This window comes from Molossus molossus, unplaced genomic scaffold, assembly GCF_014108415.1.
Source record: "Molossus molossus isolate mMolMol1 unplaced genomic scaffold, mMolMol1.p scaffold_m16_p_11, whole genome shotgun sequence".
NCBI lineage: Eukaryota > Metazoa > Chordata > Mammalia > Chiroptera > Molossidae > Molossus > Molossus molossus.
In genome coordinates this window covers 71,798,588-71,823,667 of record NW_023425346.1, presented here as the reverse complement: position 1 = coordinate 71,823,667, position 25,080 = coordinate 71,798,588, and the positions used below count along the sequence as shown (strand labels likewise).

Sequence of the window (25,080 nt, the reverse complement as noted above, 5' to 3'; positions counted from 1 at the left end):
CCCCCAGATCCTGACCCTCTGGATTAGAAGAGTTCATCCTCATGTTGGGGGTGGGTAGTGGGCAAAGAGAAGAAATGATGAGGAGCGGCTCAGAATTTCTGCTCTGACCCCCACCATTGAAGTCAGAATGGTCAACCGTGAGAGTAAAAAGGTCTTTTAAACTTGTCGTAATACACCAACACCTCTGTTGCTCATACTATCTCACCTACTATTTGTGACCCCTCTACCCCGTAGCACGAAGCTACTGCTGGCACTGCGACTGACCCCAGCTCTGCCCACACCTCCACATCAACTTCTGTCATTGGTACTTTTTCGTCTGATTTGCCAAAGAGCAAGACCACAGTATAGTTATGTTAGAAGACTGGCAAGAATGACCACCGTAAGCTGGTTTAAATGACTTCCATGTCTGTTTATGACTGAACTAGTAAACAGTGAGCTTGCCCTTGTGCAGATTTTACCTGGCCCCTCAGCCATTCGCCCTCACAGGGACCTGAAAGCAATGCAGGGAACCCCAGCAACTGCCCCTTCCTGCCTTTGCTTAGTGAGAGCTCACAGCCTGCCAGACACCAAGGGGCACCCACTTCCATTCCCTTCAAGGGGCTTCAGGTGCGGGGGGTGGGGTGGGGGGACTCTAGCAAGTCATTCAACTGTCTGAGCCTTATATCCTCATCTATAAAATGAGGATGATAATGATAATACCTACCCCGTAAGGATGCTTCACAAAGCAACCAGAAGCACTCCATAAGCATGGGCTGGTGTGTGTGTGTGTGTGTGTGTGTGTGTGTGTGTGTGTTCTACCAAGGTTCCACTGAGTTTTACACAATCACAGGATACTGCTTTAGGTTTAAACGACACCTGCTGAAATAGAAAGAACTCTGAGCTCTGCTAAAATATGGGAAACACTCCTAAACATTTAAAACATATATAGTTCACATTTTTAATGTCGTAAGTTTTACAATACTTATTAAGTTCTCCAGAATTTGTCCTAAGGTTCTTATTCTTTAAGGAACACAAACTAAAAGGAAAAGACAATAACCTCTTCTAGGTAAAGTAGAGTAAAATATCATTCTCTAAGGTATTAAAACAGCACTTAATTGCTGGACATTTTTTGATCTTTGAAGAGAGTTCACAGCAAAGATATTAAATTGTTGCTGAGGGTTTAGACACTTAGCTTTCAGGTAGGTAGATTGATGATGATCAGTATTTTCCATATTGTTGTGTATTTACCCAGCAGATTTCCCCCAAAGAGCCAAAGGACTTAGAACCTACAAGCTGAGGTGTGGGAGGCCGACCCTTGACCTAGCGTGATGCTGGCCTCTGGAGTAACAGGAGCCCCGCCGCGAAGAAGTGAGCCTCCTCCACCTGACTGGGTGCTCCGTGCAAGTGTCCACAGTAGAGGAACCTGGAAACTGCACTTCAGAAGCAACAAGACAAACCGCTGCTGCGCAGCCCCGCCTGCTGAGGCTGGTCACCTGCTCAGCTCAAGTGCACACTGGGAGGCTGGCACCTGAGCTGGTCTTCTGTGCAGCTCTGGGAGATGGGACCAACCCTCGATGCTTTAGTTCCTCATCTGCAAGCACACAGGGCTGAGCTAGATCTCTGAGGTCCCTATCTTTCTAGGCTGACAGCAAAACAAGACTGAAAATACATGTAAAACATTTAAAAACTTGAATTGTATAAAAAGTGACCCCGTGATTAGAAGGATCATGAAAAGAGTGGTTCGTCACAATATTACACACCAGAAAAAAGATGACTTACTGGTGATTCGATGTCCTCTAGGAGCAAAACAGAACAGCGCTCGCATTTCAGCAGAGTTTGGGCCCGATGCATTATTTTCTTGACAATTTTCTCCAGGTCAGTCTGTTCTTCAAAGAGGTCATTAACCACCTCTAGCAAGGCCTAGGAAAGATGAAATATATATATTTAGATGGATATATGACTGAATAAAAATGTTGAGTTTTTTTCTTTCAAAATTCCACTTAGTCTTTGCTATAATAAAATACAAATATATAGCCCTGGCCGGTTTTGCTCAGTGGTTAGAGTATTGGCCTGCAGACCAGAGAAGCCTGGGTCTGGTTCCTGCTAAGGGCACGTACCTCGGTTGCAGTTTGTCCCCGGCCCTGGTTGGGGTTGTGTGGGTGGCAGCCAGTCACTTTGTCTCTCTCACGTCGATGTTTCTCTCTCTCTCTCTCTCTTCCTCCCGCTCTCCCTCCTGCTCTATCTGAAGATAAATGCAGAAATGTCCTTGGGTGAGGATAAAAAACAAACAAAAAAACCCACAAATATATATATACATATATTTTTGATCCTCACTCAAGGATATTTTTCCATTCAGATAGAGTGGGAGGGAAAGAGAGAGAGAGAAACATCAATGTGAGAAAAACACATCAACCGGCTGCCTCCTGCACGACCCCAACCAGGGCCAGGGACTGAACTGCAACCAAGGTACATGTCCTTAACTGGAATTGAACCCCAGACTCTTTGGTCCAAGGGCCAACACTCTAACCACTGAGCCAAACCGGCCAGAGTGCAAATATTTTTGTGTGGCTAATTTTAAAGCGTTTATGATTATTTTGACATATTTCCATAATTTTGTTTTATAACAGAGTCTTAAACTGAAAATACAATGAGAATAGTGCCAGTCTATAATTTCACATATATCTAATGACTATATGACCCATATAGTCATTAATTATAGCCCCCCCCCCCCCCATACAGTAGCTTTTCTGCAATGGGACTAGATATAAACCCAACATTTTGTAAGTAATGAATACCTGATTCTCTTAAGAGCACAGTTATTTCAGAAAATTACAAAGCAGTTCTTCCTCACCATCAGGAAGAAGTAGCTTCGTGGTCAAAACATGAGTCTTATTTTCACTAATACACATCTCTCTCAGAAGTTTGAAAGAATTATAGTGGCAAATGCTAATTAAGTTTTAGAGTCTTCCAAAAAATATATAAAACCCCCATTAATCCTTCTGCACAAGAAGTATTGCTTCATCTCAATCTGTCCAGAAAACATTTAAATACTATTATATATCTCAGGAAAGTAAATGCCACTAAAATTTAAAACAGCAGAATAAAAAGAAATAAAAAGCAAAACACAAATTCTAACTTAAAAACTGTGTACTCATTTGAAAAGCAAATTGTAATAACCTGTTGTTTTATCCAACTAAATTTGCTTGCAATTTTTGCACTGAAATAATATTTATTTGGAGTTTTTTATTACATGAATGTTTCCAGAGAGTTAAGAATAGTAGGCTATGTTCAGGTGGTAGATATTATGCTGCTATGAAAGAGTAATCAGAGAATTACACAGCCACTGAATTGGCCAGAGGGTGCTTTATTCAATAGAATTTAATATGGTGTGCCCTCTCATGTCTGCTCTCTTGCACAAGGATTTCATGGGCTTTCAAATTCACATCTATTCGGGGAGATGGTGTTGACCGTCATCCCAGGGACGTGGCTAATTTTTAACTTTGCTAATGAATTTGATTTGTCCTGAAACCATTTGAAAATTTATTCTTTGAGTCTATTCAGGTAGAAAAGCATTTGAATGAGTTAATAGAGCCATGAAATAAATGAGTCTAGTTCACTGAGCATCTAAAAGAGGACCAAATATCCTGAGCAGTGTTTTCTGTAAAGAGAGCACATGAAAATGGCTAAGGATTGCTCTTTGATCCCAAAGCAAAGAGAAAAACCAGGAGGTGAAAACAGTTTTAAGTGCATCCTGACCATCTGGCATTTGGACAGCAAATAACCGTAGAAGTCAATGTACAATAATTTCATATTCAAAAACAACATTAATGATGAGGCAACTGTCTGAATAATTACCAACAAAATTCCCTGCCATTAAGGGGGAAACATTATTTCTTTAATCATCCAGACTATTTCTTCAGATGGATCATATGAACTGAACAATTATTTAACTTTTCAATTTGCTGTGACTGCATGGATAGGGCCACTGGGACCCATACACAAGAACATTTATCTTAGAGGAAAAACTCATTCTGCTTTGAGTCTTGCACTGACAGATCACATTATAGTAACTTTATTGTTTCTAATTAAAAATTGCTGCTGTACTAATAAGTGATAAAAATTGTGCAAATAACAATGCAGGCTACCTCCAGAATAGGAGAAAAAGAGAAGAAACCTGGGATGATACACAGTTCAACAGACACCGGAAGCCAGGGCTGAGCACACCGCTTCCCGACCACACGTGGTCCCCTCCTTCTAGCCTTTCTTTTGCTCCGGGCCTCACCCTTGGATCTCTCCCTGTCCTAGCCACACGTTCTCCCCCAGATTAACCCACCCGATAGCCTCGTTCTAAATACCATCTATGTGTGGGTGGTTCCTAAATATTAATCTTGAATCTCAATCTCCCCAAAACTTTAGATCACTTTATTCGACTGTTTACTAAACTCATTTTCACCCATTTCCCATGTCAGTAAGCCTTGAATATTTCACCACTAATTTTGAGGGAAATCTCTTACTTCTCAGTGCCTTAATCCTAGCCACTTTATTTTCCCCCAGCTTTATTGAGATACAATAGACATATAACTGTTTGTAAGTTTAAGGTATTCAACGTGATGATTTAATACATATGTACTATACTGAAAAAATGGTTACTACAGTAAGGTTAACATTATGCATCACCTCACATAGTCACAATCTTTTTGTGTGATAAGAACATTAAGATTTACTCTCTTAGCAACTTTCAAGTACACAATAAGTTAAGTATATAGTCACCATGCTGAATATTAGGTCCCCAGAACTTATTCATCTTATAATTGAAAGTCTGTACTCTTTGACTGGAATCTCTCCATTTGCCCCACACCCCAGCCCTGGCAACCACCATTCTACTCTGTTTCCGTGAGTTCTGCTTCTCACAGATCCAACACGTAAGTGAGATCATACAGTATTTGTCTTTCTCCGTCTGGTTTATTTCACTTCGGACAGTGCCCTCAAGGTCTACCCATGTTGTCACAAATGGCAAGATGTCCTTCTTTATGGGGCTGAATGATATTCTATTGTGTATATATACCATGATTTCTTTATGCATTCATCCATCAATGGACACTTAGGTTTCTATATCTGGGCCATTGTGAATAATGCTGCAATGAACATGGGGATGCAGATATCTCTTCAAGATAGTGATGTCATTTCCTTTCGATATACACCCAGTAGTGGGATTGCTGGATTATATGAAAGTTCAATTTTTAATTTTGTGAGGAACCTCCATACTGTTTTCCATGGTGGTTATACCAATTTATATTCCCACAAATGGTGCAAGAGTTCCATTTCTTCATATCCTCACCAACACTTGTTATATCATGTCTTTTTTATAAAAGTCATTCTAATAGGTGAAAAGTGATATCTCCTTGTGGTTTTGATTTGCATTTCCCTGATAATTAGTGATGATAAGCAATGTTTCATGTACCTGTTTCCCATTTGTATGTCTTCTTTGGGGGAAAAATATTTATTTAGATGTTCTACCCATTTTTATTGGATTATTGGGGGGTTGCTATTGAATTATGTATTTTGGATATTAACCCCTTATCTAATATATATGGTTTGCAAACATTTTCTCCCATTCCACAAGTTGCCTTCTCACTTGGTTGATTGTTTCTTTTGCTGTGCAGAAGCTTTTCAGCTTGATGTAGCTTCGTTTGTTTATTCTTGCTTTTGTTGCCTGTGCTTTTGTGTCAGATAAAAAAAATAAAAATCACTGGAGCTTTCCCCTCATTTTCTTCGAGGAGTTTTACAGTTTCAGGTCTTACATTTAAGTCTTTAATCCATTTCAAGTTAACTTTTGTGAGTGGTATAAGATAGGGGTCTGATTTCATTATTTTGTATGTGAATACCCATTTTCCCAACACCATTTATTGAAACAGTTTTCTTTTCCCCATTAAGTATTCTTGGCTCCCTTGTCAAATAAATGTTGATTGTATATACGTAGGGTTATTTCTGGGCTTTAGATTCTCTTCCACTGGTGGTCTAGGTTTCTGCTTTTAATGCTAATACCACACTATTTTGATTACTATAGCTTCATAGTATAGTTTGAAATCAAGAAGTGTGATGCCTCCAGCTTTGGTTTGTTCTTTTTCAGACTTGTTTTTGGCTATTTAAGATTCTCTCTCTCTCTCTCTCTCTCTCTCTCTCTCTCTCTCTCTCTCCACTGGCCAAGTGTTCTCCTTCCCCAGGCCTTTGCATTTAATATTTCTACTGCTAGAATGCTCTTTCCAGATATTTGCATGGCTTTGCTCCTTCATTCAGGTTCCTGTTTAAATATTATCTTCTCATTAAGCCTTCTGAATATACTCTGAAATAAACATCCTCCCAAACTATCCTTTAGCAACCAATCTCTATCCCTTTATATCACTTCATTTTTCTTTATGGTACTTACTACTACCTATACTATGTTATTTTTTATTTGTTTGTTTGTCTATTATCTATTGTTTCCATTACAGAAGCAAGGGACTTTGAACAGATAGTTTCTGAAGAGTACCACACAACAAATATTTGTTAAATGAGTAAATGAATTGTGCCATACATGAGGATGTAAAGAGCAACAATACATGAAGTGTCCCTTAAGGAGTTCAAAATGTAGACGGAAAGGAGGGCCATCAAAAAATATTATACAGTGTGATAAGTATCTACAATAGAACAATGGCAGTATATACAAGGAAAAACAATAAACAAAGAAGGGAAGATTGACTAGAAATCTGAGCTAAGTTCTGAAGAAATTCAAGGCAAATGGTAGTGGGAATCAAAAGTGGACTTGAAGCATTGAAAGTACAGGGAGAAATGTGGGTAAAGATATGAGAAAGTGAAACAGATAGATTGTTTTGTGAAAATTGGGGACTATATTGGGGTGCCACATGAAAGGGGGAAATGGTAAGACCTGGGGCTAAAGATGAAAACAGGATCCAAGTCGGAGAAAAGGTGTGGTGTGCTGTGCTGGAGAAATGGCTGCCGTAGAGAACTGCGTTTCTTCGTGTTCTGAGAAATAGTCGTAAATCATAATGCTTAGCAAATGAAATTTTCAATCAATCTGATTACCAATTACTTGAGAGTTTCCAGCCTTTAGGAACATCTTGTTAAATATATTTCCAAGTTGTGACAGTAATTTTTCTATATTTAAAAGTACAGTGAGCCTGCCGTGGCCGGCTTGGCTCAGCAGTTAGAGCGTCGGCCTGTGGACCAAAGGGTTGTGGGTTTGATTCCTGGTCAAGGGCATGTACCTGGGTTGTAGGTTTGATCCCGGGTCCGGTCTGGTTTGTGCGGGAGGCAACCAATTGATGTGTCTCTCTCACATGGGTGTTTCTCTCTCTCTTTCTCTCCCTCTCTCCCTTCCACGCTATCTAAAAATCAATGGAAAAATATCCTCAGGTGAGGATGAACAAAAAATAAAAAATAAATAAAAGTATAGTGAGCCTAATATCATTTAATCCCTATTTGATAGTTCAGTATTTTTTGAGCATCTTTCTTTTTTTTCTAACTATTAAACTCTATAACTGGTGAAGGTATATGAGACCAATCCCTCTGTGTGTTTATTTATAATCCTATATAATAATGTTTGCATATTGTCCCGTTATCTTTTGATGGTGTTCTAAAAAAGCTTCAAAAACAGAATGGGGGGGGGGGGATGTGAAATAATTTGTAACATATCTTGCTTCTTAAAGAAATATTACTAAATTGTGTTATTATTTCAAAGCTATAAGAAAGAAAGACTATATCTGCTGCCTGATAGTACAGATGTGAAATTAATTTCCTTTTTAAAAGAAGCTGATACTATTTTCTCCAAAGAACAACAGAAAATTTTTATCTATTTCTATTTGGGCTTATTGCTTAAAGGGGTCTTCACTTGAAGGTTATCTGTAGTTTTTTGTTTTGTTTTGTTTTCTTTATTGATATTAGAGAGAGAGAAAGACATCGATGAGAGAGAACATTGATTGGCCACCTCCTGCATGCCCACCACTGGGGATCAGGCCCACAACCTGGGCATGTGCCCTGACCTGGAATCAAACCGGCGACCCCTTGGTGTATGGGTCTACGCTCAACCACTGAGCCACACTGGCGGGGCCATCTGCAGTTTTTAAGAGGTATAATGACTCACAGTCTTGTAAAACAGAGAGCTTTGAGGGTTGTCAGCCATATTTCTTTCTACTCACCCTGCTTCTTTCATATTCTTTTCGTGAGGCAGCAAATACCTGAGCATTCGATATGGCGATTCCACAAAAGGGCAGATACATCTGCATGACCTGGGGGCAAAGAGAGTGTTAGAACATTGAACCATCACAGAACCAAATTCCACATTTCCTGCATACACCTGATTGTAATACTTTCTAGTCCACCACAGAGATTGAGTACAGAGTTGTTGATACTAGTAGCCTAACTTTTTCAGAGTTAACTATAAAATGATCTCAATCAAGCTTTTTTTTTTTTAAATCCTCACCCGAGGATATTTGTCCATTTATTTTCAGACAGAGTGGAAGGGAGAGATAGAGATAGAGAAAGAAACATTAATTGGTCGCCTCCTTCATGACCCCGACCAGGGCCGGGAACTGAACTGCAACCAAGGTACGTGTCCTTAACCAGAATTGAACCCGCAACTCTTTGGTCCACGGGCCGACACTAACTGCTGAGCCAAACCGGCCAGGATTCAATCAAGCTTTAAGTAAGAACAGTCATATCTATGAAGACATAAAGTAAAGCAACAGATTATGATGGCTATGACACAGGAACTGTGTCTAAATCGTCTTTGTATTCCTTCTTTGAGCAATGAGAAATGAATACATGAATAAACTCTGATATATCTAGAATTTAAGACAAGTGCCCACAATCAGATTTAGAAGTAGGCAGGATATAAGCCAATTTCTTTGTACATATGTATCTGTAGCAGGGATCTCAGCTTGATCCTAGAACTCTGTCAGCTACCGATTTAAGTATTCCTGTTAGGATGGGCCCAGTAGGACCATAGGGGCCAGAGAACCTGGTAACCTCATGAAAAAAACTGTGTCCACTACTCTGCTGACATAGCTGAACATGAATGCAACTTGGTGGGATGGTCCTACAAAAGTCTGTTTGAAAAAAGGCTGAGGATTTTTTGAGAAAGCACTCCTCCTATGGGAAGACAGGTGTGATAGACCTGATCCTAACAAACACTTTCTCATCACAAAGGGTCTAGGTCTAGGGGTTTTCAGTACTGCCTGGCACTCTCATTCAAATTCAATTCCACAATCTCTAATCCCAGAGGAAGAAAGAATGCCCGAGTAAAAACCTAAAGCATTATTTCCCTAAACTTTTCATAAAATGGGACATTGTGACAAGTGACATATCATTGGGACTTCTCTAAAGCAGAAGGATGAGGGCATATTTTATATCACATTCTCTTTTCTTCTCCTTTTCTTTCTCATGCACACACTACACACTATGATGCCCTGCAGAGAAACAGAGCATGCAAAACAGAGCAGCTCCTGCCATGCCCAGAAGAGGGCAGTGCGGTGCTCACAGTTGTGGGGAGGAACGAGGACAGCAGGGGCAGATCTGCCCAGGGACACGTGTATGAGACGTCCCTGGACACCCAGAACAGAATCACCTGCAGTGAAAGGTGATTTTGCAGAGGGCTTGAGGTGGACAAAAGATAAAGGGAAATTCACATTCCTTATCATTTTTTCCTATTGAAATCTTGCTTTGGCTACTGGGGCATACTCAGCTCTGACATTGGGCCCCTGAAAGTATTTCAGAATGCTGTAGAAGCTAATACTGTAACCCCAATCTTAAAGAAGAGAGAATAAGAGTAGGATTGGTGTTAAGTAGAGGTATAAAATAAATGGTTTAATTGTTATATATATTTTTCAGGATAAATTCCTTCACTGAATTTGATTCAAAGTAAACTAATATTTAATGAGTAAACTAATATTTAAGGACTTGCTATATGCTAGACACTCTCACTTCATTTTTCTTTCTTTTTTTTTTTTTTGTTACTCGTCACCCAACGATATTTTTTCTACTGATTTTTAGAGAGAGTGGAAGGAAAAGAGAGAGAGAAATATCAATGTGAGAGAGACACATCGATTGGTTGCCTCCTACAAATGCCCTGACCAGGGCTGGGGATCAAACCTGCAACCCAGGTGTGTGCCCTTGACCAGGAATCGAACCCACGATGCTTTGGTCTGTGACTGATGCTCCAAACACTGAGCCACACTGGCCAGGGCTCACTTCGTTTCTTCATTTGAATTGCACATCCTCACAGAGGAACATATGTACATTTTACAGATTGGGAAACTCAGTAACTTGCTCAAACTCACACAGAAATGCAGGTTTATCTAATTCTACAACTCATGATCATTCCTACAACATGTTGCTTTCTAGAACTAGATGTTATTTCTCCCTCCTTACTACTCCTCTTCATGCCTCAAGAAGTTTGTCAACAAGCCATTATAAAGCTGTTGACATAAAGCCGCCAGATATTCCGCCAGAATTTCCCTGCCTTAACCAGAATGGGACCGTTTTCAACATCATCTACACACACAGACAGCACTTTCCTTGTAGGTTTTTGTTTTCTTCTCTGCAGTAGAGACATTGACTATGATGGAGGTGGAGGGGAAGAGATATGGGTTATTTAATTTAACTTTCCACCCTTCCTTTCTTTCTGTATTTATTTGCTTTCATGGGGCCAAGTTTAAGGTGGATTTTTTAGGTCAAGCACATAGGTAAAAGAGAATGATCAAATAAACACATGAAATGCTATCTAATATATCATAGGTTTGCTTCAATTCATTTGTAATACCATTATTTACTGAACTCCAAACATTGTGTATAATTAAAAAGAATCTGAATTTTAAATCAGATGACCATTGTCCTTTATTTGGCTGTTCTATGAGAAAGTCAACAAGTCACTTAACCTCTCTGAACTTACTTCCTTATCTGTAAAATTCCTGGTTTCACTGGATAATCTTTCTGGTCCTTTTTGGTTTTGATATTTGGTGATTCTAATAGTTAAAAACATCAGTGAACTGCAGTATTCTATTTGCTAGAGAAAACAATTCAATAAGCATGCTCATATCTTATTCAAGATAATTATGAGTAATTGATATTGATAAAAACTCAGATATGATATTAAGCATTTTATATGTACTATATTATTTGATCCTCACAACTATGTATGTTATACTGTTCATTTCATTTTTTCAGGTGAGAAAAACTGAGACTTTATGGACTTATCCAAAGTTGTTTGAAGATAAATCTTCATGAGTCTGTCATATTTCTAAACATCTTAGAAACAAAGATATTGCTCTGTCTTTCAAGAGTGTTTGTGTAGTAAATAGCCTTGGAATAAAGATAATGTCTTTTTCCAGAGCAAGAGCAGAATCACTATGCAGTATAATTAAGATAATATCACCCTCCGGAGCAGAATTTAGGCAGGCTTACTATCCATTTAAAAAGATTTGGATTCTCTATATTTGAATTTCCTCTCCTATAATGCATGCCCTGTGTAATCTATATGATAATATTACTGAAGATTTTATCCCAAGCCAGAAGCACCTGTTCACATATCATTAAGACTGATATTTGTTTGTTTTATTTTTCCCATGGGGTTTTATATATAAACTCCACAACACAGTTACTTAGTATTTGTAATTGTAAGATAAGAGCCCAAAAAACAATTACTAAAATCCATGTTAAATTTCTTTCTTTCTTTTTTATTGTTGATAGTATTACAGATGTCCTCCAACTTACCCCCCTTTACCCCCCTGCTCCTTGCCCCTACCCCAGCCAAGGCCTTCACCACACTATTGTCTGTGTCCATTGGTTATGCATATATGTATGTAAGTTTTTTGGTTAATCTTTTCCCACCCCCTATCCCCCTTCTCTCTGAGATCTGTCAGTCTATTCCATGCCTCATGCCTCTGGACCCATTCTGTTCATCAGTTTATTATGTTCATTAGCTTCCACTTATAAGTGAGACCATATGATATTTATCTTTCTTTGACTGGCTTACTTCACTCAGCATAATACTTTCCAGGACTATTCATGCTGTCACAAAAGGTAAGAAATCCTTCTTTTTTACAGCTGCATAGTATTCCATTGTGTAAATGTACCACAGCTTTTTTATACACTCATCTACTAATGGACACTTGGGCTATTTCCAGGTCTTAGCTATTGTAAATAATGCTGCTATGAACATACGGAGTGCATATATTCTTTCTGATTGGTGTTTTGGGCTTTTTAGGACATATTCCTAGAAGTGGGATCACATTAAATTTCTTTCCTCCTTTTTTCACTGAAAGAGATGTTATTGATTTATTTTTTTATTTCATTGATTCTCTACTGTATTAGATATCCTTTGTTTTAGTAATAAAATAGAATAGTTATGTACATACTTAACAAAATCTAAATTTAACAGCTTTAGCCTCCTTGCAGATAAGAAAAGAACCTTGGAATACTTTAATTCTCAACACTACTTTCCTGGTATACACGTTACTTTGTTTCTTGTTCTGTATTTTATTAGTCAATGCTTATTTATATTTACTCACATGTTTACCAAATTTTCCCTCTTCATTCCTTCCAGCATCTTTTTCCTTTCTTCTGGGATAATTTTCTTACTTTTTAAAGACAATCCTTTAGCACTGGTGGTAAATAATTTGTTTCTGTTTTGTATAAAAATCTTTATTTTTATGATAATCTTAAAAGGTAATTCAGCTGGGAATATAATTTTAGATTGACAGTTATTTTTTCTCAGTACTTAGATATTATTCCTATATTATGTGCAGTTGATACTACTAAAAAGTCAGCTGTCAATCTAATTCTTTGTAGATTATCCATCTTTGTCTCTGGTTTCTTTTAGGACCTCTTTATGTTTTTGGTAGACAATTGTACTTTTTCAGCCTCAATCAAAAGCTTAATGAATTATATAGAATTCTATATATATATATATATATATATATATATATATATATATATATATATATATATATAAAGACTACTGTAGATGGAAACAATATCATATCTTCATGACACATTGCATACTGAGAGGGGATCTTTATTTACAAAGGAAATTATCTACCCTGTGTCATTTATTGACACTACAATTCAACACTCTGGGACCAGATTCAAGTCCATTATGAATATCCATATGACAATATATTCAATAGAATTTCTAAATAAATGTGCAGGATAAGCAGGCAAATACATTTTGAAAGCAGGGAGTAAGAAGAAGCTGAAGCAGTAGGGAAATAGAAGATAATAAAAGACAAAATATTTAATTTTTTTTTTCAGTCTCAGTACAACAGATGTCTTAAAAAAAATGGATCTACTGCTCTATACTGTTCATTCTGAAGTCCCCCTCCTCCAAGAAAAAATACTAATTTGGCCTTTACTACCTAGTTTCTGAATGCCAAAAGGTCTAAAAAACCATAATGACTAAGAAGCTAATGAGTCTGTACACCCTTGTGCAGCACTTTTCAGCTTGAAAGCACTTTATGAACATTGGCTAATTAATCTTTACAACATCCCACTCAGAAAGGGAGTTAAACTGAAATCATTAAACAGTGTGAAAAAGTCACTTTAGCCCTGGAAACTCATGAAAAGTATCACTAATAAGCATAAAATGTGAGCACTGAGACCTTCCATCAATGTCCTAAAGAAAGACAGTAGGTACCAAGCCTTTGTAAACTTACACACCACAGAGAAGGCTATTAAAGCCCTATGATCTGGTCTGGTCCAATTATACATCATTAAAGAACACTAGAGGTGAACACTGGAGGTCTACACTGGAGATTCTCAGCGAGGGGCCTGGGGCCATCCCCTTTATGGACCCCACTCCTGAAGGCAAAGAAGCTTGAAGGGCCACCTCACTGTCAGCCAAATCAAAGGGTGAGAGAAGGTTTTTCCACCATTGTGCAACATCTCCTTCCTCTGTACAACTCTGAAATTTGGCTCTGAGTACCTTCTGCCCTCAGGCTTTAACTATTAGGCAAAGCTTCACTGATTCCTGCCCCACTGATTTGAAACTGGTGATGTTTTAAGATAGTTGTAATTCAAATGCTAAATAAACTCTTCAAGTACAGCAATTTGGAAAGTAAGGTATCAAAATATGGAAGCAGTAATGTTATCTTCCCATATAACATTTCCCACATCTTTTAGAATTAGACTAATAAAAACAGTTTTTAAAATGTGTCTGAAGTTTTCCAGACTCCAGAGGAAATTCCTGCTTCCAGAGGTATACTTTGGTTCATCACAGTTTTGTTTCTATGCAAAGTCAGTGAAGACAACAGGGTCAGATTCTATTTCAAGAATCGGGATCATAAATGGATCTTGCCAGCTCACACCAAAGTATATGCTGTTGGCTAAAGCATGCCTGTTTCTAATAGTGCTGTGCCCTTTTGAAAAGAACAGTCTCCAACAAACACACAGAAACATAAAATAACAAATTTCTTTTTTTGAAAAAAACATTGGCATGTAATAGATGATCCAATAACATACTTTTTGAAATTATCTACTTTAAGAATTAACACTCTAGCAGCTGTTGATGTTTCTCTCTCATTGATGTTTCTATCTCTCTCTCTCCCTTTCCCAAAAAATTAATAAAAACATATTGTAAAAAAAGAATGAACACTGTAAAGAGAATGGGGTAGGGTTTATTTACAAAAGATGAGGGAGAGCAAGAAGGAAATAAAGAAGAAGGAGAATCTCACTCATCTTCCACTTTTCCTTCTTAGAAGAGGGGGATGTGGGTGTTTCTGCTTCCATCCCTGGGTATTAAAGCTGGGACCCCAGAGAAATTGCAATGAATACCTTTCCACTATTCTCACCTGTCTCCTTGGAGCTAGTATTGGCTAAAATATTCCCAAAAGACCATGTTTACCCAAAGGTAGAAAGGCAGAGGAAGTAGCTTTGTAAGTAACAAGTAGTCTTAAAGCATCAGACCTATCCTCTGTGACATTTTATTTTATTTATTTTATTTTTTTTTTTTTATCCTCACCCGAGGACATTTTTCCATTTTTTGTTCAGGTAGAGTGGGAGGGAGAGAGAGGAACAGAGAGAAAGAGAGAGAAACATCGACGTGAAAGGAGCACATCGAGTGGCTGCCACCCGCACAACCGACCAGGGCCGGGGACAAACTGCAACCGAGGTACACGCCCTTAGCGGGAACCGAACCCGGGTCTCTCAGGACCACAGGCCGATGCTCTAACCGCTGAACCAAACGGCCAGGGCCTCTGTGACATTTTAGAGGCTCTGGTCTGATGAGCACTTAAATCATGCAGGTACTAGTCATATCATCCAATAACTTTTTTCTATTAGGCCCCATCCCCAACTCCTAAGGCTTTAGAAAAATAACCCTTTCATGTCCAGAGGTAATTCTAAATTCCCATGCTCTTGTTCAGACACTACATTGAAAGGAACATCTTGAGAGAACACATTTCAGGAGCCATGTCTTGAGATCATTTGTATTTTTTTCTCATCATAGGTTTCAACAACAACAAAGTTCTCATATTTCTACCATTCAGGTTTCCCTCTCTCTCTTTCTTCCTCCACATAAACTCAAATAGGCTAATCTTGTACATAATATTTTGTTATCTGCCTTTTTGCACTTTTTATAACCAGCTATCACTTACTGTGACTAATTTATATGGATGTAAAATATCTCATTGTATTGTTCAGAAAACGAAATTTTATATTGAAAGAAAGTAGCTTAGTGGTTGCCTAGGTTTGTGGTAATATGATGACGGGTAAGCTGGGACCCCCCACCCAGTTGATGCCTCAAACCACAGACAGTACCAAACCCTATATATACTAACTTTTTTCTTATGCATACCTATAATAAAGTTTAATTTATAAATTAGGCACAGTAAAAGATTGTCAACAATAACTAAACATAAAATAGAATAATTATAACCATATACTGTAATAAATTATGTGAATATAGTCTCTCTCAAAATATCTCATTGTACTGTACTTACTTTTCTTCTTGTGATGGGAGGTGATACAGTGCCCACATGACAAGATGAAGTGAGGAGAATGACACAGGCATTGCGTGCTAGAGTTAGGCTACAGTAAGGATTCTTTGATCACAATCACTCCTGTCCCACAAGAGGTGATCTGATAACCAAGATGGCTACTAAGCAACTAATGGGTGAGCAGCATATACAGCTGGAGATGCTGACAGAGGGATGATTCGCATCCCAGGATAGCGTGGGATGGGGAGAGATTTCATCATGTTACACCGAACGGTGCACAACTTAAAACTTATGGATTGTTTATTTCTGGAATTTTCCATTTAATATTTTCAGACCATGGTGGATCATGGGTAACTGAAACCATGGGGAGTAAAACCACAGGTAAGAGGGACTACTGGTCTACTTAAACTCAGCATTCCAAATCAAAGTGTGTCATCTCAATCCCCTTCTCATCCCTAAGAAAGAGAGCTTCTGCCTCCAAAACGCCCTCTATGTGCCAGACGAACCAGTAAAGTTGTAATCACCCGCTCCATGCCCTTGAAGTCACCTTGGATTGCTATTTCTATATAGGCATAAGCAAGTCAGCAATTAGGCAGCTTTTGAAGCCTCCATCCCCATACTCTTGAGTGTCTCTGGCCCAGAACTATCATTTCTCACCTCTGTGGATATTGTAACAGTAACCAAGACCCTCTCATGCTGCAATGTACCAAGAATTCACTCACCTTTGGTATTTCCATCTAGAAAAGTCATAACTTAAACACACTGGCTATCCATCTCAATGTGCCTTGTTGTCATAATTAAAGAATGTAAAAAATAATATAAATTCCTTACACATATTAAAAACTAGATTTTTTTTCAAACTACTTTTGTGAGCATTTTTACACCACATACAGCATTGCTTATAATCTCATTAGGTGCTCATCAGAAAGTATCTCCAATATTTAAGATGATGGCTTGGTATTTTATAGATGCTTATGGAAGATATGTAATAATCTCAGGAAATATAGTAAGGAAATATAAAATTGCTATTCAGAGAAACACAGCAGACCCAGAGGGGATTCTTCTACTTATATATCTTTTTTTTTCCCTTCATTTTCCAAAAAAATTCATCATCAAAATGCAACACCAATGACATGGATAATAAACCATAGTATTTTTTAATTTCCAGCAATATACCCCAGTGGAGAAGAAACAGGGTAGGCTATGAAAAACATGCTTAGAGCATTAATATTTAAGTAATGTAACAGGACCCTAAAATGAATATTATAAATGTAAAAGCCTGGATCAAATCCATATGTTGTGTTTATTCAACTAAAGCACAGAATTGGTACCTAGTAATTTTCAGGGTGTTCTTAATGGACAACCTTAAAGACAGAGAGGGCTTCAAGTTTGGTTTAACAACAAACAGAACTTTGTGAAGGGTTGATCATTACCACCAGAGTAGAGTGTCAATTCAAAGAGGCAAAAGAAAGTTTTCTATGTGGTTCATAATTCAGTAAGGTTTCTCCTTCTCTGTCTTAGAAGTTCAGCTGACAAGCTAGGACCCTATCTTTAAAGCCAAAATGCTTTATTGCCCTCATCCTCGCTTTCCACTTTTCACTCATGCAGTCTGTCAGTCGTGTGGTGGTCTCATCACTTCCTTTAGCTGTTTCTTTTCATAATTCGAATATTTATGATAAGGGCCAAATTCTATATAAAGTAAGCAAAATAGACAAAAATATAAACCCCCAAAAAGCAGAGGAAAGGAGTCCGTTTTTTTAAGCTGAAAATAATAAATGGAAAAACAACTATAGTAAAATTGATAAATTATTCTAGAAATGGTTCTTGTAGGGAAAAAGCAATGAGACGAATAACTCACTAGCTAGTTTAATCAGAGGAAAAACTCAACTATACTAAAACAGAAGTGATAAAATATAATCCCAGCTACAGAAAAGAATTAAAAGACTTATAGTAGACTTCTTTATACAACACTAAGCTTATAAATTTGAATATCAGAGGGGAACTTGTGAATTTTAAGGAAATTTTAAGGAAAATATAAATTAACAAAAATAAATGAAGAATGAGAAAATCTGAGTAAAACAATCACCACAGAAATAATAGAATTGGAACAAAACCATTCTCAGATAAAACGCCAGGTCTAGATGGTTTCATAGGTAAATTCTTTCAAACTTTTAATAATCCTATGAGAGTCAAACTATTTCAGAGCCCAGAGAAAGATAAAAACCCCTCAAGTATTTTTGAAGACATACTAATCCTGATAGTACATCCTAACAAAAATAGCACAAAATTAAGTCCCTTATTATAACAGATGAGCAAGATCTTAAACACAAATATTAGAAGATTGAATATATATAGTATATTAAGAAATTGAATTTATGCAAATATAAAAAATAATGGACTATGACCAAAACTTTCTGATCAGAATAAACTGATGTTTAAATATTGCAAATCAATTATTACAAACTTTTATATTAACTTGCAGAGGAAAAAAATGTCACCTTCATATTCTAAAAAGTCATTTGATAAAATCTACTATCCATTTGCCATGAACTTTTTAATAAGCTATAAACAAAACATTCTAGAAGATTTTTTAAGTGGAGAAAAAGGCCATATTTGTAAATAAAAGGATGCAAGAATAAAAAGAGCCCTGGTGGGTTTGGCTTAGCAGTTAGAGCATTGGCTCACAGATCAATGAGTTGCAAGTTTGATTCTGGCCAAGAGCACGTACCTCAGTTGCGGTTCGTCCCTGGCCCTGGTCAGGGTCGTGCAGGAGGCAACCTGTTGATGTGTCTTTTTCATGTCAATGTTTCTCTCTCTCTCTCTCCCTCACACTCCATCTGAAGATAAATAGAAAAATATCCTCTGGTAAGGATTTTTTTAAAAAAAGAAGAAGAAGAAAAAGAGATCACTTCTTCCTTAAAATTAATCTATAAATTTTATTCTAGAATTTGAATGCTATGTTTGGAATTTGAAATATGAAAGCAATTCTAACGTTCAAATGGCATGAGAAATATATAATAATAACCAACATTAAAAGAAATGAAAGAAATAAGAAACAAGGTGACAATGGTTACCATAAAGTCGTGCCGGGACGTAATGACCACACACATTGCGGAATGGACTCCAGAACCTGCCTACACAGCAGTGTGACAGGGGCTTCCAAACTAATGCAGAAGGATGGGTTAGTCTACAAATCGTGTTGGGACAAATAGCTCATTATGTTTGATTAGAAAATAAAGAATGAGAAAATCTGAGTAAAACAATCACCACAGAAATAATAGAATTGGAATAAAACCATTCTCAGAAAAAATGCCAGGTCTAGATGGTTTCATAGGTAAATTCTTTCAAACTTTTAATAATCCTATGAGAGTTGAACTATTTCAGAGCCCAGAGAAAGATAAAAACACCTCAAGTATTTTTGAAGACATACTAATCCTGATAGTACATCCTAACAAAAATAGCACAAAATTAAGTCCCTTATTAGAAAATCATTTAAAAAAATTCCAGAGAGATTAAAGACAGATTGAAAAAACTAAAAAGTCATGGGGGAAATGTAAATATTTATATAATCCTTGATTGTGAAATTCCTTTCGAACCATAATACTAAATATAAAAATTATGTAAGAGATTTTGGATGATTTTGAAATTCAAAATATTCGTGTCTCAAGATATAAAATAATATTAAAAGGCAAAACAAACTGGGAAAAATTATTTGCAGTGTTTATACTAAGTATGAATACTCTACTTAGAAAAAGAATGCTCTCAAATCAATCAGATAAAAATCCTCATAAAAATAACCAAAATAGCCTGGCCAGTGTGGCTCACTGGGTGAGTGTTGACCCATGTACCAAGAGGTCACTGGTTCAATTCCCGGTCAAGGCACATGCCTAGGTTTAGGGCCCAATCTCCAGTGGGGGGAATGCAGGAGGTGGCCACTCAATGTTCTCTCTCATCGATGTCTCTCTCTCTCTCTCTCTTTCTCTCTCTCTCTTGCTTTCCCCCTTCCTCTCTCTCTAAAATCAATAAAAAAAATTTTTAAATAATAAAAATATATAAACTGGCAATTCACAAAAGAAAAAACACATATAACTAAAATTTTTTTAAATGTTCATTCAGTACATTATCAAAGAAATATAAATTAAAATAACAATGCATTATCCCATATCTCCTAGTATATTGACAAATATTATAATTAAAACTATTACCTGGGGCTCAAATTAATGTGGGGAAACAGCCATTTCTTGAGGGAGATAATTGGTGCAGCATTCCTGACTAACAGTTTTGTAAAATGTATCAAGTGCCTTAAAAAGTACAGGTTCTTTGTCTTTAAAATTCCATTTTTAGAAGTTTATTTTAAGAAAATGATCAGACAGGTTTAGTCGAATGTTCTCATGTCTTACCAGGGACAAATTATAAGGCCTAAAACTTATACATTCAGGAAGGAGCTCTTTAAGAAAAATACACATATTAACTAGGACATGTAATACAGAGATCTGCTTTATCCTAAAGTGCAATTGATTATTTAGCAAGTGACCAGATGGGACAAGTTGCATTTGAAGGAAAACAAAAACTATAGATTTTCCCCAACACCTTTTTCTTTCCCTTGAAAAGAAAGCTCAGAATATGGGCCATTGCTTTAAATGCTTGTCCTCACGTACTAAAATCAACTGTAATATGATCACGTATAAACCCAAATTGTATTTTGGACTACATCTATATATTACAGCATCCATGACCATCATCAAATCAGAGCTTAGCTCAAGCTCACACTACAGAAATGCTAACTACCAAGTAGAGTTCTGCCTGAACTAAACGCAATAATTCAATTTGATTTGATGATAAAGGGCAGAAATTTTCCTTACTAGTATCTCTGGCAGACTTACTCTACCAAGTAAGATTGATTTTATGACTGCTCTAATGCTTATCCATTGACCATTAATGACAGTTAGACATGGCTGTCAGCTCAAGGAATTTATAAGATCCAATGTCAAATCAGGGACAGCGAGCAATCTCCCTGATGCCAGGGTCAATATTTTGTTCTTCTCCCTGTTCCTCTGAAACAGGACACAATATCTGACAAAATTTTCTCAAGAAATAATTCTCGAAAAGGTGTGTCTTTGCCGTTTACTATGTATCTTCATGTTCTATCTGCTGTTAAGCTTCCTGTTAGATACAATCCTGCACCAAGAGAGGATCTAGTGCCAGTTTTATGCACACACAGCAACCGTGAAGCTTAGGGGTCAGAGGTGAGGTGGAGTGGGCAAAGGATCAGCTTTTAGATTAGATCGACTCTTTTTGCTTTGAGAAGGAATGGGGGAGCAGCAACAATTTTCTCTAGATCTATGTCCATTTACAAGGCTAGTGAAGATAATAGAAACTAAACACACACACACTCTCTCTGATTTGGAGACCACATTTGGAGAGACTATTCTTTAGCTTGCTGAGAGTCTTGATTTGCTGGGCAAAATGTTCAGCAACACGGATAGAGGTCAGTAAGATCCAGACTAAGTGAACATTTGATAACTGCATTAACCTTGAGAAATGAAGACTACCATATTTTAAATAACCGTATCTCAAAATTGTAGGGTAAAGACTGCACCAGTATTTAAACCTGTGGGGATGAACTGAAAACTTCCTCTGTACAAGGACAAGCCTCTTGTGTTAGTTGGTGGTCCCTGGGAAGTGGCTTCTGTGGTTTGCTTTGTCTTTCTTTTAGCATCTGTTTGCCTGACATTTTCTTGGGTTTATTCTACACTTAATCACAATGAAATTACTTCAGGACATTGTGTGCGCGTGAATGTGGGGGTGTGGGGAAGGGAGAGCTAATTTCGTAGTTGAATAAATTCTGTTTAGAATTTTATAAAGTTTTTCAGCCCCAAGTCTGACATCAGACTCCTAGCACAGCAACCATGGGCACAGTGTTGCTTTCTTTCAGCCTCCGGGTGGGAATGTGAAGACAGCAATAAGGTACATAAATAGGTGACTGCTGTTTGAGCAATCGTCTCACTTTTGTACAAGTTATTTACTTAATAGACCAGAGTTTCAGGATAAATATGATTATAATGAATGAAATACACTCCATGACTGGAAATAGGAATGAATCACCGTTTACAAGTTTGAAAGAATAAAGGTGGGCTGTTCATTTTGTCAGTATATGTATATAATTTGGCAGTTAATACTTTAGATTTCTTTTTGCTCAATCTGAAGCTTATTCTCTGAGGTCTAAATTGATCAATTAATTAAGTGCAATTTAATAGCGGTAACTGAACCAGGTCTCTCAGGACCGCAGGCTGACGCGCTAACCGCTGAGCCAAACTGGCCAGGGCGGCAAATTTATTCCTTATACAAGTTTCTCAGTGCACGCAGCTGACAGCCTAGGCATGTTTACAGAGCCAAAGGCCGGCACTCAAGCAGGCAGGAAAGTGTGTATTAACAATGCTTACCTTGCAGGAAATCAACAGCCACATCCAATACCCGGGTAAGTAGTCAATGAACCCAAACCACATCAGGAATGACAAAAAATATAGTCTTGATATGAGTCCAAGCATCTATTTGGGGAAGCTCAGGTGAAAGGCAGAGTTAAAAATAGAATACTGAATAACTACCAAGCTCTATGGCTCAGCCCTTTCTTTGCCTGGAAATGACATGGAGAAAAGAATAGAAGGGGTCGGAAATCTCATCCCACAAATACTTTGTATACACATCGACTAATACAAGGCTCAGGGTCATTTTGGGAGCCCTGAATGAAACAAAAGTGTTGGTTCCTCTGATCACTTGACTTGAATCTCAAAGAGGATCCATGAACCATACGGAACCATGTAGGGATCTACAGAGGACTGTGAAGAGCTCAGAGTCATGACTGGTCTCGGAACCTTCACTGGAAAAGCCATAGACGTTTCACATCAAGGAGAGTCCTGCACTACAGCTTCTTAGCCAAACTCAGCTCCCCTGAGACTCATACTCAGTCAGCCCACACTTTTTACCATTAAGAATACCTTTGGCCTGGCTGGTGTGGCTCAGTGGTTGCGCATTGACCCATGCACCAAGAGGTTGCCAGTTCAATTCCCGGTCAGGGCACATGCCCAGGTTGTGGGCCAAATCCCCAGTGAGGGGCATGCAGGAGGTGGCCAATCGATGTTCTCTCTCATCGATGTTTCTATCTCTCTCTCCCTCTCCCTTCCTCTCTCTCTCCAAAATCAATAAAGAAAACAAAATATTTAAAAAGAAAAGAATGCTTTTTATTTTTTTCTCTTTTAAAATCTTCATCTTTCTCTAAATTTACTACTGTTAAATAAGTTTTTCTCATTTTTTTATTCATCAGAGACATATATAAATTCCAATCCAGCCGTGTGATAAGAATATTGATAAAATTCTCTAAGAAAACATTTAAAAACCTTGTTTTATTTCATCTGTGTAAATTAGTCCTGGTTAAGAACGTTGTTTCCGTCAGTCTTTTTGAATTATTTAAATGATTCATGGATCCCACCTCTTATCAAACACATGTGATCACCCCAGCTCGTCCCACCCTTGCTGCCTTCTCAGACTGCCAGGGCCCCAGCATTTCTTTGTTGGGAACCACTGGGTTAAAACACTACAATTTGCTTAGGTTCAGAAAGCCAGAGTGGTTCAGTTGTAGTGAACATCACTGCGAGGCATCATTTTACTATAATCATCTAAGGTATGAAATTTTCAAGGTAGTGTTTTCGCTCTTGGTGTGATGATTGATCATTTCAATTTGAGCCCCAGAGTGAAGAGAAAATCTGTATGTGCCAGACAGGAAGCAGTGCAAAGGTGCTTCCAGGAAATAGACAGAGGGGCTATCGATTTTGTTTTCTTTTGAATATCTTTTCAATATATTAAGAATATACTCCAATGCAGGTACTGAATAAGTATCTGAATCAACTGAATTAATGTATTTGTTGTCTGGGCTGTTTCTTCAAAGGCAGCCGGTCCAAAAGGCAACAGTAATGATGCTGGAATTATATTTGGAAAAGTACACAAGATAATAATCAGGACAGAATGAGGTCCTGGGAATTTATGCTATTTTATTTATTCTAGAAAAGCTTAACAAAGGAGGTGAGACTTCAGCACCTGCTTGAATGAAGGATGCAAGTTCTGTTTATAATAGTTTGCCTTCCTATTAGCCTGCTGTGCTCCTAGCTAATACCATTATCAATTTCATTTAGGAAATAAGCATTCTGGTGCAACATCAAAAATTATTTTTTAAAATATGAGCAATTTTCTTTGCAAATAATAGTCATCAAGAAATTACTCCAAAATGTGTTGTTCTGCATGACATTAACAAGGGTTCTGTCCAATAAATGTAAGAATCCATGAATTAAACAGAATGCTGGGCACTGCTTTTCATACCTTGCACAGAGGGAATGCACTATGAATCTCAAGGAGGAATATACAGTTAAGTCTCTATCCTGCAGATTGAAAGGGAAATGGTGTTTCATAGAGCACACTGACCTATTTCTGAGTTTATGTATTTCTTAACTAACCAAAGTCAAAGCTAGCTTGAAGTCACCACATTTCAGACTGGACCAGGTAGGCTAGTTTTGGAAGGGGGGTGTGTAGTAAAAATGAGCACCAGTCAAGATGAAGTTTGGGGCTCTTAATTTCTCCACAGTTCCCAGGCTGAACTCCAAGTAATGAGAGCTCCTTTCTCACCTTTCCTGTTAGACTTTTTCAATGCCTGATAGTGTGCTAAGTGTTTTGAATCGATTAACTCATTTAGCCTTCACATCAACCCTCTGATTTGAGTTATCACTAACTCATTCTGACAGACTAGGAATTGAGCCTTGAAGATATCAAGCAGCTTGCCCTCAACTTCCCCTCCTAGTAAACCGCAAAGCTGAGATTTCTACCAGATCGAATCTCATGCTTTCCTCTAACTCTGCTACCTGAGGATTCTCCCACCAGCCAAATTCCTAAATCCCCCAAATCCTTACTTTCCTGAAGCAAGTGTTTTATAGCAGCAGGGCAATTTTTCCTTGAATGTTTCCGGTGTACAAAATCAGATTTTTATCCAGACAGGAAGCAGTGCAAAGGTGCTTCCAGGAAATAGACAGCGGGGCTATAGATTTTGTTTTCTTTTGAATATCTTTTCAAT

The 25,080-nt window shown here is 37.7% G+C and overlaps 1 protein-coding gene across 1 annotated transcript in view; it reads right to left on the bottom strand.

The window, feature by feature from the left end:
* The window catches only part of PDE11A (phosphodiesterase 11A), a 332,237-nt gene that overhangs the window by 214,135 nt on the left and 93,022 nt on the right, over positions 1–25,080 (bottom strand). Inside the window, exons 3-4 of the mRNA XM_036253345.1 lie at positions 8,175–8,264; positions 1,759–1,899 (exon numbers count right to left, since the gene is read on the bottom strand). Of these exons, the coding sequence (XP_036109238.1) occupies positions 1,759–1,899; positions 8,175–8,264 (231 nt within the window). The remainder of the gene's footprint in view (positions 1–1,758; positions 1,900–8,174; positions 8,265–25,080) is intronic.